Genomic DNA, 16,815 nt, shown 5'->3' with positions numbered 1-16,815 from the left:
ATTTTGATGTGACCAGTAGAATAATGATGGTAGGTTATGGGTTAAAAGAAACTGGTAAAATTTGCATTTCTCAGTGCAACTTTATTACTGTAACAAGAACGTCTGAAAGGCCCGTACAGTAAATGCTAATTAGAAAAAAACAGTTTTGTTTCATTGAACTAAATTAAAATAACAAGGCACTTAGGTATAATAGGGCTTTCTGCTTTGCTGGATATGTTATACATTTAATATTTAACACTGATGCCATAAACTGTTCATAAACTAGTAGATGCTAAAAGCTTGAAATTTTTAAGTCATTAAAACAAAGCAATACAAACATTAATAATAAAAAATGTGACAATGTACACATAATTTCTGAGGTTTCACTAATTGTACATTTAAAATGTACAGTTGTGCTCAAAGATGCATTCATAAACCAACTCCCACAAAACAAATTAATGATTGAAGAATGGGATTACATTTGCACCCACTTGTTTGTAAAATAATATTGTAACATAATTTTACAATATTATGTAAATATTACAATTACAATAATATGTAAATAATTTTGTAAAAAACCCAGAAAAATCTAAACTCAGTAGTTTGTACATTCTCCAAGTTTGTCAATACAGATATATATAAGATAGATTATATACATTTGCACATAATTACCCCATCCAGCTATTAAAAATGTCTTTGTACCTTATGCAAGACCACATGATCAACAACTTAGAAATGTAAATAGATGCATTTGCTCCTGTGAGGAAATGACAAGATATCAATACTGAAGTGAACGTTGGCAGCATGTTAACATTAAGTAGCATTTCTACAGCCCATATAAACACATAACTATCAATCTATATCAGAACTGCAGGCATGACAAGCAGCCCAGAACCTGAAGTACAAAAGGTTTATGATTGTATGTTGCATACATACAAGTAAAATAATGCAGCACAAGCAGGAGGAATGTAATGTTTGGTTATTATCTAGAGGCAGCAAAAATTTGGACATGCAGTCGTCCCGTTCATACTGTGCTGACGAGAAATGACCAATGATTAGCATTACTGCTTCCTTTACACCTTCACCAACCAGTCACTCAAGTTTTCTGTTAAGTTGCATCTTGGCCATCACTGCATTATTCTGTATGATTATTCTCTTTTTCTCCATCCTTATCATTAGGTAAAATATCTAATTGGTGATTGCTGTTTTCACAAACAGCAGCTCCCACTCTAAGGTCATTGATGGCCTTCCACAGTCTCTCGTTCTCCCTGACCTGGTCATTGTACTGAAAAAAAGAGTAACAAATAGTGTTAGATGGTCTATCACAGCTTGTTTTCAGAACAAGTATTGTCTGGGTGTGTCTGAAAATGTGTCTGAATTGGTTATTTTAAACGATAACAGAAGCCCCAAAACATACTTTCTTTATTTGGTTTTTCTAATGCCTTGTTTACTCTGTTGAGTTATTTCGAAGCAGGACCGGTTATTTGGGGCAGGAATTTATTGCGTTTATAAAAAAGTCCTTAAGTTTATATTTGTAAGAAAGTTTATGATCATGTTTGCATTGTTTCTGGTAAAGATATTGCTTATAGAGTCAGTTGTTTTCAGTCTCTCTCTCTCTCTGTTATATTTAACACATTCTATGAAAATGTGTTTTATAGTAATGATGGCTTGACATAGGTTGCATACAGGGGGTCCTCTCTTCTTATCAAATATGAATGTGTGAGTTGGGTGTGTCCGATACGGCATCTTGTGTATAAGGTTTGTTCTGTCCGTTTTTCCAGAAATGTTGTTTGATGAGTCGTTATATCTGGACAGATTTCATGCAGTTTATTACTGGTTTGTGAGTTCCATTCTGATTGCCACTGATTTAGTATGTATACTGTTATTAGAGTGAAGAGGTCGGAGGGTGGGAGTTTGAGGTCTGTTATCATATTATTTTAGACCGAATGACAATGGCTCGTTAACATCTCTTAGCAGTTGTCTTGAGGACATAAGGAGGTGGATGGCTGACAATTTTCTTCAGCTGAATGAAAGCAAGTCAGAGGTTATCGTTTTTGGGGGTCCTCATCACATCAATAGTGTCTCCAATAACCTTGGTCACTTGTCTACATGTGTCAAAACATCTGTGAGAAATCTTGGTGTTATCTTTGACTCTGACCTCCGATTTGATAAACAAATCAACTCTGTGGTAAGGAATAGCTTCTTCCAGCTCAGAAATATTGCGAAGATTAAGCCTTTTCTCTGCTATTCTGACCTGGAAAAAGTTATTCATGCATTCATTTCTGCAAGAATTGACTACTGTAATTCTCTGTATATTGGGATTAGTCAGTCTCTGTTGCGGCGCTTGCAGGTAGTCCAGAATGCAGCAGCAAGGTTACTGACTAATACCAAGAAAAGAAACCATATTACACCAGTCCTTGCCTCACTACATTGGCTGCCTGTTCAGCACAGGATTCATTTTAAAGTGCTTTTATTTGTTTTTAAAGCGCTTAATGGTCAAGCCCCGGCTTATCTCAGTGGTATGCTTTCTCCCGCAACCGCACAGCGATCTTTAAGATCAGCCACTCAGAATTTGTTGACCGTTCCTAGGGCTCGTTTGAAGCTAAAAGGTGATCGTGCATTTGCAGTTTATGCTCCGAGGCTATGGAACACTCTACCTCCTAATATTCGACAAGCACCTTCGGCCGCTGTTTTTAAATCACTCCTAAAAACATACCTTTATAAGCTGGCATTTGAACAGTGAGGAGCTGTGTTAATTTTAATTGTTTTTAATTGTTTGTCAAGTTTGTCAAATTGTCTATTTGTATTTGTTTTATTTTGTCTCTTACTCTGTATTTTTATTTGGTTCTTACTTTTTTAATATAATGTTGTGTTATGTATGCTTATTCGATGTACAGCACTTTGGTCAACGTAAGTTGTTTTAAGAGTGCTTTATAAATAAAATTTACTTACTTACTTACTTACTACTTATCTGTTCGCTTGTTTTCCTTCTTGCTAATTGGTCCACTTTTTCATTTTCTGTAATCCCGCAGTGACCGGGGATCCAGCAGTATTTTATTTCAAAGTTGTGCTCTGTTAGTTTGTTTTCCAAAATGTTTATGATGGTTGGATGGAGTAGGGTACGACATTCCAGAACTTGTAGACAGGATTTAGAGTCAGTGAATATCAGTACTTTGTTTGTTTTGGTAGTTTCTATATATTTTAAAGCCATTAAGAGGGCATAAGTTTCAGCTGTAAAGAAGGAGCTGTTCTGTGGGAGATTTACTTTATTGGAGTATCTACCAGCTACAATTGCCGCTGGTAACATTTAAGTGAACTAATATGAAGGCCAGACAAAATCTTCCTCCACACAAAGCTCACGTAGGAAAAAATTGAAAGGGCTTTTCCTAAACACTTTACACAAAGTCGACCGACTTGAGACACAGTGCGTGTCTCTAAAGTAAAGTCAACATCAAATTTTGCTTGATAACTTTGAGAATGTTTATATTGGATTAGTATCGGGTATTGTACAAAACCTGAGAGTATTATTGTATTATAATTTGAAAAAAAAAAAATAGGATTTAGGACATCCCTACTTTAAATGCAACATCAAAATACTAAATAAATATTTATCAGTTGCAGCTTCGTGCTGCAACTCCTATCTTTAACTCCTATCTGCAGTTCCTTAACCAAGTTTTATTAGCAAGGTTCAATCTCACTCCAGAAGGCATAACATTTCTCCTCAAAATGCCTTGTATGACGCCATAAATAATTCTGATTGCCAAATGTATGTATAAGTGCCTTTGATGATTAAGCAAATAGAATATAAGATTATTTAAAATGTAAAAAATTAACCCCTCCCCTAAAGTTTAACCTCACCTATATCATGTCTTACAGGGCTCTGATCAGAAAACAATATATGATAACAGGTGTCAAGTCAACAACAAAAAATGACAACTTACTTGTTTCTGTAACAGCTGGATTGTTGCATCTTGCCTTTTCACCATTTCCTGGAGCTAGAAAAGAATATTAAAAACTTCACTGCAAACTGTCACTAAAACAAGCAACTAACAAAATTCAATGTACACAAATGTTTACAGGCTCATTTTAATGTGATTTTTTAAATAGATTTTTCCCTTTATATCCCAATCTAGTCATTTCCAATTCCCAATTGTAAATACACTGCCGCTTGCACAACCCCCGATCTGATCATGGAGAGCCAGATTGCCACACGACCACTCCAACACTGGTGTGTTAATGTGAGACCCTCAATGTGACTTTTTAATAATAAAAAGCAAAAAGTTTCTGCTCATGTCTGTGTAAAACCCTTACCTGGGCGAGCTCACAACTTGCTTGGCAGCAAGTTTGTTGAACTTCATGTGGCAGGGCACTTTTTTTCTTACAGGCTCCAGATTCCAATCCATTGACCCTCTCATAGTCTACACATGCAGTTTGCTTGCAAGAAATAAATCATAAATGACTTTTAAAAACCACAGGTTAGTCTCCTGCCAACTCTTTTTATATTCATTTGATCTATATAAAGTCAAAGCAGCTTGAAATGGCAGAATGCACCATGTTTTGGAAAATCAATCTTAAGTCATAAGTGGGAAAATCACAATGACTGGTATTGTATTGTACTATAGCTGCATAATAATTACCTTATTGAGTGGATTTTAAAAAATACTGTTAATGTGGGGTCACAGAACACTTTTGCTGTGGCTTTAAAACAATAACTTGTTTTTAAACATGAATGCTAAGGGTTAATAAAGTCCCAAAGTCATATATTCAAAATATTTGAATGAGGGGTTTTCAACACTTTATATGTGTGGATAATAGAATAGTAGGCAAAAATATGCAAAGGCTCTGCTAAGCATTTATTGATTGATTGCAGGAAAAGTCAACTTCATTTTAATAATTTGCAAGACATTTTAATGCCAAAGACTTATGCAAAAGCCAGCATTGGACATTTGTCTAGCCACAAAATATTTTATTAAATTAATTATACAGCATAACGTGCATTTGCAAATACTAGGAGAAAGAGGTTTACTCAAATGGAAATGTTATGCAGTACTAAATAAATGTATACTTCCCCATCTCAGCTCATCCTTTTGTAAAAAAATCACATAGCTAATGTTAATCCTTTATTGACACATGCCTCATGACTGCACTCCCCTTTTAAAATAGAAAATACAAAACTATGGCCTAACATTAAGATCATATTACTTTATTACTTTACATATTACTTTAAAATTAATTCAGTACTTATTAAAATAACTTTAATCAATATATAAATTAACTATTTAAAATTCAGTGTATTAACGTACAGTGTTTGCTTCCTCAAATAAATGCTTAGTGTATTCAATGGATGTGTTATAGGTTTTTACCATGAGACCAGCAGCAGCTGCCTTCAGCTCTTGAAGCTCATCATATGGCAGTGTGGCACTTTCTGAAAAAGAGGAAGCCAGAGGACCAGACATGCAATCTCTGGAGCCCTCAGGCATGGGAATGAACTCTGCATCCAGCAGCTCCTGAAGAGAGAAGGGTTCAAATGAATTTCGGTTTGCTTATGGGGATGCTGTCTGTTCTGGAAAAGTATCTGGGTTTTAGATGTGCATACCTTGCGAAGCCAAGAAGGGCAAGAACTCTCACCAGTTCTGCTCTCCATTGATATCATTGATGGCGTCTCAGGACCTTTCTCCTCAAGGTCAACCTCCACGGTGCCTCCCATAATACCATCTCTCAGCTCAGAGTCTGATCCAGGCTCAATATCCAGATCCATGGTGGAGCTGGAGGCTTGAATTATGCCTAATCGCAGACATAACAAAAACAAACCTTATAAATATATAGTTTTACACAAGGTAAACAATTCATTGATTTATCTAGGAATGTATTAATTCTTTGTCACAGTGCACTGCAAGGTAAAAATAATACAATGTACACCATGGAAATGTGTGATAAGTTGCATAAGACATCCAACATCAAATTTTGTTTAATCAAATAGTAAGAATTTTAAATCATAAAGATAGACACTGGGTGGTACAGCTGTAAAACAGCGGGGAAGGAAGGGGGGTAAGGGGTGGACCGAAAAGCCTAGCCATTGAGCCAGTCCCAAGCATGGATGAAATGAGGGAATGATTTACAAACTCTGTCAAATCAAGTACAGTGGGGCCAAAAAGTATTTAGTCAGCCACTAATTGTGCAGGTTCTCCTACTTAGAAAGATGAGAGAGGTCTGTAATTTTCATCATAGGTACACTTCAACTATGAGAGACAAAATGAGAAAAAAAATCCAGGAAATCACATTGTAGGATTTTTTAAGAATTTATTTGTAAATTATGGTGAAAAATAAGTATTTGGTCAATAACAAAAGTTCAACTCAATACTTTGTAACATAACCTTTGTTGGAAATGACAGAGGTCAAACGTTTCCTGTAAGTCTTCACCAGGTTTGCACACACTGTAACTGGTATTTTGGCCCATTCCTCCATGCAGATCTCCTCTAGAGCAGTGATGTTTTGGGGCTGTCGCTGGGCAACACGGACTCCACAAATTTTCTATGGGGTTGAGGTCTGGAGACTGGCTAGGCCACTCCAGGACCTTGAAATGCTTTTTACGGAGCCACTCCTTCGTTGCCCGAGCGGTGTGTTTGGGATCATTGTCATGCTGGAAGACCCAGCCACGTTCCATTTTCAATGCTCTCACTGATGGAAGGAGGTTTTGGCTTAAAATCTCACGATACATGGCCCCGTTCATTCTTCCCTTAACACGGATCAGTCGTCCTGTCCCCTTTGCAGAAAAACAGCCCCAAAGCATGATGTTTCCACCCCCATGCTTCACAGTAGGTATGGTGTTTACTCAGCATTCTTCTTCCTCCAAACACGACGAGTTGAGTTTTTACCAAAAAGTTCCATTTTGGTTTCATCTGACCACATGATATTCTCCCAATCCTCTTCTGGATCATCCATATGCTCTCTGGCAAACTTCAGACGGGCCTGGACATGTACTGGCTTAAGCAGGGGGACACGCCTGGCACTGCAGGATTTGAGTCCCTCTCGGCGTAGTGTGTTACTGATGGTAGCCTTTGTTACTTTGGTCCCAGCTCTCTGCAGGTCATTAATCAGGTCCCTCTGTGTAGTTCTGGGATTTTTGCTCACCGTTCTCATGATCATTTTGACCCCACGGGATGAGATCTTGCGTGGGGCCCCAGATCGACGGAGATTATCAATGGTCTTGTATGTCTTCCATTTTCTTACAATTGCTCCCACAGTTGATTTATTCACACCAACCTGCTTGCCTATTGTAGATTCACTCTTCCCAGCCTGGTGCAGGTCTACAATTTTCTTCCTGGTGTCCTTCGACAGCTCTTTGGTCTTGGCCATGGTTGAGTTTGGAATCTGACTGTTTGAGGCTGTGGACAGGTGTCTTTTATACAGATAATGAGGTCAAACAGGTGCCATTAATACAGGTAACGAGTGGAGGACAGAAGAGCTTCTTAAAGAAGAAGTTACAGGTCTGTGAGAGCCAGAAATCTTGCTTGTTTGTTATTGACCAAATACTTATTTTCCACCATAATTTACAAATAAATTCTTTAAAAATCCTACAATGTGATTTCCTGGATTTTTTTTCTCATTTTGTCTCTCATAGTTGAAGTGTACCTATGATGAAAATTACAGACCTCTCTCATCTTTCTAAGTAGGAGAACCTGCACAATCAGTGGCTGACTAAATACTTTTTGGCCCCACTGTATGTGGACCAGAATGCTACAGAATGCCGCTAAATACGGGGGCAAACAGAAAAAGTAAAAGAAAAAACTTAATGTGAACGTATTGTGAATTGAATTGTAAGAGGAGTGAGTGTATTACACCCCTAATAGCAACACAAGTGTATAAAATAAATACAACATGTTATAGTAAAAAAACATTTTCCTACCACTTCCAATGGACAGTCCACTACTGTTTGAACGAATAGTTTTGGAATTTAGCACCTTTTCTATAAGAAGCATAAAAAGAACATAATGTTAATATACCAAAGCAAGCCCTACTTTATTTGCAAACTGTAGCATTACGCAAATAGCTTTTTATTAGCAAACAACTTAGGTCTGTGACAAATGAAACTTATATGAGCAAATTACCCATGACAATAATAGTGTGCCAACCCCTGCAGGACAAGTCAGGCACATGGTGTAAAGAACCAAATATCGGACGAGGAAGAGCAGGGCAAACCTCAGAGCCAAAGCCCCGATCAGCCGTCATGCCTAAACGACCATTTCCTGCATTTCCCCAAGCAAAGATCTGATTATCTGTGGTGAAAAGAGAAACCACATTAGATGTCAACACTAATGTTTCTGTATACTTCTATATATACAAGCAGATTTTATATTTTCCTGACCCTCTGTGGCAGCAATAGTAAAGCCATCTCCACATGACACTTTAGAGACAACTTTTCCCCCAAAAGGTCCCAACAGCAGTTGAACCCCCAGGTGTTTCTTGAAGTCTTTCACACCAAGCTGGCCAAACTTATTACAACCAAACGTCATCATACGGCCCCGCTCTGTCAAATACAGACAACAAGAAATACATGTTTAGTTTCAGAATACTTATTTAGAAGTGATCTCATACATTCATTCATTGCCTGTTTAACAATAAGACATGAAAACAGAAAACTACTGTACCATCTATGGCTGCTGTATGGGTCTTCCCAGGTGCAATGATTAGGATTTTAAATCGGGCCAGCAGCTTTACCAATGTCAGGGTTGTGGTGTACGGTATCTCTTCATAACCCTAATCCAAACAGATTTATCAGACACTAAATTGCTTAAATGATGAAGGGTGACATAAGCACAGTACATATATGGTTCATACCTCCCCAGGATGATTCTTGATACCAGTTATGCCTTGATTAAGACCTAGCTTGTTAAACTCGTTGTTTCCACAGGCCAAGACTTTGCCCGCCTCTGTAAGGAAGAATGTACCATCGCTTCCACAGCACACAGATTCAATACAGGCACCCTTTGGAATTTCCACCTGCAGAGCACAAATATAATGAGAAGTGATAAGTAGGCCAAATTACCTACAGAAAAACAACTATGTTTCACTCTGGCACCCCGTGTTCCCACTAGCAAACAACAAGTTGCTGACTGAGGTTTGTCTCTTGAGGGTTTAAAGCAAGCTACTGCTGTTATTGTTAGGGGCAATGTTCATCTTTAATAAGAACTCGTAGTGGGCAAATTGTATAAAGCATACAGTGTAATTACTACATATCATTGTGCTACTATTTTTAAAATACAGTACATGAAATTGTCATAAAAATCAGGTAAAAGATTCTGAATCTACTGTAGCAAATTACTTTGTTGCTCTACCGTGTCATACTAATTTTCATTAAAAAAAAGTGTCTCTCAGCTATCTCTGTTGCCCGCCACTGTCAATGGAACAACAGCTTCACACATTTATACAAAAAAGTTGCAGATCACTTTTTGAGAAGCTAGTGTCACTGTAGGGTGAAGGTTTGTTGGGGAGCACACAAAATGAAAAAGGGGCATGGGCTAAAATAGTAGAATATCACATCAGTTTCACTCCTGTCAGACAATAACATTCCTAGCACAAATTCATATTCATTACACCAGGCAACATTTTTCCAGACAATAATTTAAATTTCTTTCTGCCAAAATAAACCAAAAATGTACAGGCTGTTTTTCCTCTCCCCAACCAAACATAACAATGTTATAATACAACAATAATGTCTGTGTAGATGCACAAATGGCTAATAGTGAGCCAGAGTATATTTCTGCTGCGCCACCTGTCCTGAACTAACCTATATTTACATGAGTCTACATTAAGTAATTCTTGAATGAAGTAGTTCTTAAAGTAGTAAATATTTTCCTAATGTTTTTCAAATATTGTACTTCAAATATTATCTAATCAACAGTTTTTAATGAAGAAATGCAAACTTTTAACATAAAATGCAGTCATGAAAGGGATTCATTTTCATCACAGTTAAAACCCTTTGTTTTCTTAAAGCAAATCAGACTGTAAGGACTTTGCACAAGTTTTTACTTACTAGCATAGGAGAGGAAAAGTCATCTTCACAGTCCAGACCAAGTCTACCTGCAAAATAGAAAAACCTCCATCAATAATTTTTTTATAATAGGTTGATTCCCATATTGTAACTCATTTTCTGTGACCTCTTATTTAGTACTGGGAAAATATGCATTATTTACCATGCTCTCCACAGCCCCAGGAGTAAATGTCTCCACTCTGAGTCAGCACTACCACATGATTGTCTCCACAGGACACCTGTCGCACTGGCCATTCCTGAAAGAACTCCAGCAAAACTGGCTCAAGGATCTCATTACCCATGTCATTCTCCACACCTATACAGCCATAATAGTCTGAGCCAAACATATACATTTGGTCCTCATCTGGTAAGAAAGATCAAACAAACATTGTGCATTGAGTCACACAGAGTACTGATAATGACCATCAGTTTAAAAATTGTCAAGTGATCCCCCGTTTACCAGTTACACAGGCAGTGAAGTCTGTTCCACAAGCAACCTGCCTTATGGCTTTCCCCTGCAAACGTTCCACTTTGCGAGGTTGTCTGTATGAGGCCTGATCTCCATGACCAAGCTGGCCTACCATCTTAGCACCACCTTGCACACTCTATAAAGAAAACAAACACCATGCCTCATGGCTCGGTTTCATTGGCTAATAGTCACATAAATTAACAATACAAAGCATGCAAGAGACAATGAAAGAGCAAAACAGATTTTTAGAAAACCATTTCTAAATAAAGTAAATGCATTAATGAAAAGACATTACACACCTAAACACACATATGAGTCATTTAAATAAAAATAGCAGTCTTATGAAAACTAATCCTTATGTCAAGAACGTAGTACTATGAGATTACTGTAAGAATTTGTTACCACAAAACCTTAAACTAATGTGAGAAAGAAAATAGAATGCTGATTAGTTCTGCTAGAAACAAAGCTCTTGGGGTGGCAGCAAAACAGTTTAATAGACTGATTTTTTCTATTCATATTCTCAAAATAGGAGAAAGTTACAGAATATTTTACATCCTTTCATCTAATAAGATATCAGGAGAACCAGAACTGTTTGGCAGTGCTGAATTTACATTTCTTTGAACTAATTATTTAACACACACCAGTAGTGCTCTATAAATCTTTTTCAGCTCAGTTTACAGATCTGCCTGCCTGCTTTCGTGTGTATCTGAACTTTGTGTGAAGCTGCTTCATTTTCTTTATGTGTATTTTCAAATGTAATTGCAAGTACTTTGTTAAAGTACACTGATGAGTTCAATCTTTGGCTGAGCAGCAAAGAATCTTTTCCAATTTGCGGTTTCATGTAAGAATATGATGAAAATCAGGTATTCCTATTCAATGGATGTGCATATAATAAAAAAAAAAAAAATCTTACAGCCCAGGTGTAAAGCTCTTTCTCCACAGTAACCACAGCAAAATGGGTCTCCCCTGCACACACTTGTTGAGCACTGGTGCCACCTTTAAACATATCCAGTTTCTGAGGAGTGAACTTCCCTCCTCCCCAGAAATACACCTCTCTTGAACGAGTGGTCACTACAGCAACCGAGGCATCTGATACTGTGCTCAGTCTGAAAAGCCAAGAGAAATCCTATATAGAAATCCAACATACAAAATATGTTGAAGTGAAAAAATCAAATACATACCGTGGCTTCTTGATGGCTGAATTTAGTGCAGCCACACGCTCCTCCAACCTCCTGCAAGCAAATTTCTTTTTGTTTATGTTGGTTTTAAATAGGAATGCATCGATACCATTTTTTCCCAACCGAGTACGAGTACAAGTACATGTATTTTTGTACTTGCCGATACCGATACCTATTTAGAATACCGTTTTTTTTTTTTTAAACAAAAACACACGTGAGAAGTGACGAGAAGTTTAATGATACCACGTCCAAAAATGCACGTCAACAAATCTGAGTGGATTTGGCAACACGAATAGCATGGATTGTTCTATAGTGAGTTGGAGGTTAATAAATATTTTTGCAATGTTGGTGTTTTGTTGTTATGTTTTGTTGAGAACGATCAGGTCAGACATACTGTAAAACGTGTGTGTGTGCCGGTGTATTCTGATATAAACTTTATTATCCCCCTGTACCACCTGTTTACACTCCTCTCCTGCGTTTCCCCTCACACCGTATCCTGCGTTCTCATTGGCTGTTCGACATGTCACTCATTCCCAGAGAGCCGGTCGGACCGAGTTGTTGGATAGTTCACACCTAGCGATCGAGAGCCGAGTTTTGATCGCTGAGCGAACGCCGAGTTGCTCCCGAGCCGGCAAATCTACCAGTATCGGTACTCATGCATCTCTAGTTTTAAATATTACATTAAGATATTAAAGCACAACAAACACTCCACACATTCTTCATCTATGACACTCTCCTGTGATTATCTCAACAGTTCAAGCTCAGAAATTTAAGATAAATACTAAATTCTGTACTGAAATGTGCTATGAGATTTCTTGCTTTGGGTTCTGTAATCTCATGCTGTTAGCAAAGGGAGGCTGCACGAAATAATAAATGTAGTGCCAATCATTATGACCTATTGCAATACTAACAATACTTACGGTCTAACAAGTGAGATTATGGGATTATCAAGAATCTGGTCAGCAGTAGGTCTTTTCTCTGGATCCTATAACACAAATATGCATACCCTCATTATAGCTTGTTTTGCTACATATAGCTCTAGTCTTCATAAAAGTATATAGAGCATTCAGTGCTTTTCAAAATGGCATAATCTGGAAATGTTACTACACTAAAATTGCTATCAATCCTTCTGAATAAAATGAGAAAATATTAAACAAAAACATATACGCTCACCTGAGCCAAGCACTCATAGACTATTTTGATGAGTTCTGATGAATAAATATCTGACTTTACTTCCATAGTCCAGTTTCCCTGGACAATCTTCACACACAGATTCAGAGGATTCTGTAGACGTAAAATACTAGTTAGCAGTGCTTGGGACAAAATAACCAGAGCACAACACTTTTAATAGAAGAGAAAGCTGTGGGGAAATTAACAACAGAAAGTGATTTCTGTAAATGCTACAAACTGAACAATTAATACCGTTGCATCAAAAGTCCTGGTGAGAGTCAAGAGCTCAAATAGGACACAGCCCATAGCCCAAATGTCTGATTTAAAGTTGTACTTTTCCCCTTGACAAAGCTCAGGTGACATGTAGTATGGAGTTCCTACACACTGGAGAACAAAAATACAGATTGTATAATTACAGTTACAGCAGTATCTCTAGTTACAGCAGAGCACAGTAAAAATGGCCATATCAGAATTATGCAAAGGTTTAAACACCCTAGATCAAATGTCATGTTTTGTTGATTTTTAAAGTTTAAACTAGATAAAACATCCTTGACAAGATTTAATTTAATTTTAAATTAGTCATAAATGGTCACATTTTCTTTATTTTTTCCAACATGACGAATTACAATGTATTTCTATGCTATTGTAGTCCGTCAGTGAAAATAAGAACCTTTAATAAACTAACATGTATATGTGTAAACCTGTAACTAGTATTCCTATTACATGTTCTTTTAGATCACTACCTAAAAAATTAATAACCTGAAATTCTATACATCGTTTAGGACCTCATCATCAAACATCAAACATCAATCATTTTAACTGGTCAGGGTAGTATCAGTGCAGCTTCACTGGGAAACATTGGGTGCAGAGCAGGAATAACCGAGACAGGGCATCAATCCATCACAGAGCTTCGGCCACCCCTCAGACATAGCTCAGTTCTGAACCTGGATCTCAGTGCTGGTGGGTTAGCATAATAAAAAGCTGCACCACTTGTGGGCCCTCCCAAACATTATTTTAATTGCAATGTATTTACATCACAAACTAGCTGAAACAAAATTTATTTCATAATTATGTACACATTTTATATATTTACTGTTGCTTACATAAAACAATAAAAAATAAGCAAACTTGTCAACCTGCATTTTCCTTAGTACTTTTATTGACAATATAAACACTGCTGAAGAATGAGAAACAAGTAATGTAATGTCTATTTTGGGTAACAATAAGAAACAGCACCCTTTTGTAAATTATATATTGACAATTATGTATTCACAAGTAAAGCCAATAAAATAAACTCTCACAATGTGTTGTGCAGAAACCTACTGTCTCAGCCATTGAATATTCAGAGTCCAGCTTCTTAGCTAAACCATAGTCTCCCAACTTGATTAAGTTAGTCTTGGTAAGGAAGATGTTTAATGTCTTTATATCCCTTTAGAAAATGAAGAAGAAATGCAGGTTAATTTATGTAAATTGAATGATAAAAAGACCACAAAATGCAGCAACACAACCAGATTTGAATACAGCACATGTTTACCTGTGCAGGACTCCAGCTTTATGAATATGAGCCACAGCTGATGCAATTTGGAACAAATACCAGATGACAACCTGAGAAGATTTAAATGCAATAAAACAGTTAGGCGCAATTAAAGCTGAATGTTGCTTAATGTGCTTTCCTACTAAAGGTACGATTTTGAAAACACTTTAGAATATCAGTGGTTTAACCTCTTCTGAAAAGAGTTGCCCTTTCTGTTGATTAATTTTGTCATAAAGATTTCCACCTGCAAAATACGATTTTTTAAATACATTAATAATGGTGAGCTTTTAGATTTATATTCTACATGTATATGAACAGTAAAAAAGATTGAATTCAAAAGCATTCTCTAACCATTGCAGTACTCCAGCTCGATGAGCAGTGTGTTCCTGTCCATGAAGTGGTTGTAATATGCTATGATGTTGCTATGTTGGAGAATGGAGAGAATGCTGATTTCGTTCATTACATCTCTGCTCTTTTTGTCAGACAGACAGTTCAGTTCAATCTCCTTCCAAACCACCAAGGAATTATCCTGCAGGTAAGAAAAAAGATCAGTATTACGGATGTCATTGATTAATCAGCTTACCGATAACAGACAACGTGCGTTTTAAATAATCGAGTGTGTTTTAAGTAATTGTGTGATTAATGCTGTTGGTTAAAAATGTCTTCTTTTGATTTACTTAATAAAATTTTCATATTTTAGAAAACAAACTACTTAACCAAATAAACTGCTATCTTCACAGAAAGAGACTATTAATTATGTAAAGTTCTAGTAAGAAAATGACTAGTAATGAAGTAAGTAAAGATTGGAGTTGTTTTAAGAGGACAGGCCACAAAACCTCTTTTTCTATCTTTGGCCTTTCTAACTTATATGAGAAAACTTAGATAGGTGTAGGGTCATCCACATTCCACAAATTATTCCACAAGCTCTGCTAAGGAAGAAATTCAGTCTAGTTCCACTTACACAAAATATTTTGAAAGCACTATATCTATTTTTAATTCTCAGTAAAAAATTTGCATAACCTATTTGCTAATTAGGCAGGTCAGTGGAGAATAGCCAGAGTGGTTCAAGGCTGAGCTAACTTCATTAACCATTTTGAGACTGATGAGCAAAAAAAGCATCTTACAAGGCATAACACAGGAAGCACTATACACTATACACTATATTGCCAAAAGTACTCGCTCGTCTGCCTTCACACACATATGAACTTGAGTGACATCCCATTCTTAATCTATAGGGTTTAATATGATGACACCCAGAGATGACAGTGCTCCCCACCGAGCCACCAGATCTGAATAAATAAGATGGAATCCACGCCACACAAATACTGTAGTTTTAAGAGCAAATGATGTCCTGAAAGCATTAGTATTTAGTATGGTATTCACTCAGGCACTCGGCGAAACAGGCAGCTCCAGCCCGCCGCCCCATTTAACCTGGGTAACTGCAACAACTACACATACCTCAGTGCGTCTGTACAGGGTCGCTTCTCCAAAAGCTCCTTTACCCAGAACTCTGATAGGAACATAGTGCAACTTTTCCTCTTCTCCACTGAAAGGTCCAGCTGTGGAGGGGCTGCTCACCGAGTCATAGCCGGATGAGGCAAGCGACGAGTAGTGCCGCTCATAATCTTCTAATGACATTTTGCTGACAGCAGTTTAGTTGATGATAAACACATGAATGACAGCAACGATGCAGTCTTACACATTCAGCACTGCGCAATCCTGTTATTGAGACTTAATATCCCAATACTGACCAAATAAGACTAAAATGAACGTAATTTATCTCATTATGAATGTTTATGTTAGTTTGGCTAGCTATACCGCTAATGTTACTGACTGCCTAGCTAAATTAGCTAATACTAGTTTTAAACTCACACCAGCTGTCACTACGGAGAAATTACCTTAAAGTTTACATGAAAAAGTATCCACTTAAATATAATTACGAAGTATTTAAACCGTTTTCATGTTTGTTTTTGAAAACAGCAGCACAAACAAGTTTGTATTGCTCGCTGCACGGCCAAAAGTTTGACGTTTGCTAGCTAGCTAAAAAATTAAAAACAATTCGCTGACCAACTAACTTCAGACTATAGAGAGAATGCTTAGAAATCCCTGAAGAACCAGTAAAACTTTACACTATATATAACACAACCTATAAGTTTTAGTTTGATCTAGCACTTGCTGCAACCAACTTTAGGTTATGACGTCCATCGCTGTTTCTAATGCATAAATCCAACTACGTTAAGGGGCGTGAACAGCTCGGCGAGTCGATTCCTAAAATGATTCAAACAAACTATTTTTATGTAAGTTATTATGAGTCGACTCCAACACCAACTCCCTATTTCACAGCCCCTGCATATACTAGTAAAAAAAGGTATCCGGTTTTGAGCTTGCCAGTAAGATGACTGGCAGCATTTATTGTTTTTAATTGTTTATCATTTTACTAATGTACACTAGGAGA

At 37.1% G+C, this 16,815-nt stretch overlaps 1 protein-coding gene across 1 annotated transcript; it reads right to left on the bottom strand.

Annotated features, from left to right (window-relative positions):
* Positions 1-60: 60 nt before the first annotated feature.
* Positions 61-16,568, bottom strand: LOC134324973 (serine/threonine-protein kinase Nek9). The gene is made up of 23 exons (XM_063006942.1): positions 15,819-16,568; positions 14,712-14,889; positions 14,549-14,604; positions 14,361-14,431; positions 14,150-14,255; positions 13,079-13,210; positions 12,830-12,940; positions 12,577-12,641; positions 11,660-11,710; positions 11,392-11,584; positions 10,470-10,614; positions 10,173-10,373; positions 10,013-10,059; positions 8,818-8,979; positions 8,628-8,736; positions 8,345-8,506; positions 8,088-8,255; positions 7,886-7,945; positions 5,576-5,763; positions 5,343-5,486; positions 4,291-4,413; positions 3,921-3,974; positions 61-1,264 (listed from the first exon to the last, which is right to left on the bottom strand). Exons 1-23 carry the CDS (start codon positions 15,996-15,998, stop codon positions 1,115-1,117), a joined length of 2,856 nt encoding a protein of 951 aa, XP_062863012.1. The 5' UTR covers positions 15,999-16,568; the 3' UTR covers positions 61-1,114.
* Positions 16,569-16,815: the final 247 nt, after the last annotated feature.

This window comes from Trichomycterus rosablanca, chromosome 13 (assembly GCF_030014385.1).
Source record: "Trichomycterus rosablanca isolate fTriRos1 chromosome 13, fTriRos1.hap1, whole genome shotgun sequence".
Classification (NCBI taxonomy): Eukaryota; Metazoa; Chordata; class Actinopteri; order Siluriformes; family Trichomycteridae; genus Trichomycterus; species Trichomycterus rosablanca.
This window is presented reverse-complemented; position numbering and strand designations above follow the sequence as displayed.

Excerpts from the sequence above, each read along its gene's own strand:
- LOC134324973 (XM_063006942.1), bottom strand. The coding sequence starts at position 15,998 with ATGTCATTAGAAGATTATGAGCGGCACTACTCGTCGCTTGCCTCATCC. Across the intron at positions 12,941-13,078 it reads CCAGGACTTTTGATGCAACG|AATCCTCTGAATCTGTGTGT; the intron begins GTATTAATTGTT and ends TTACGTCTACAG. Across the intron at positions 12,642-12,829 it reads TCTATGAGTGCTTGGCTCAG|GATCCAGAGAAAAGACCTAC; the intron begins GTGAGCGTATAT and ends TTTGTGTTATAG.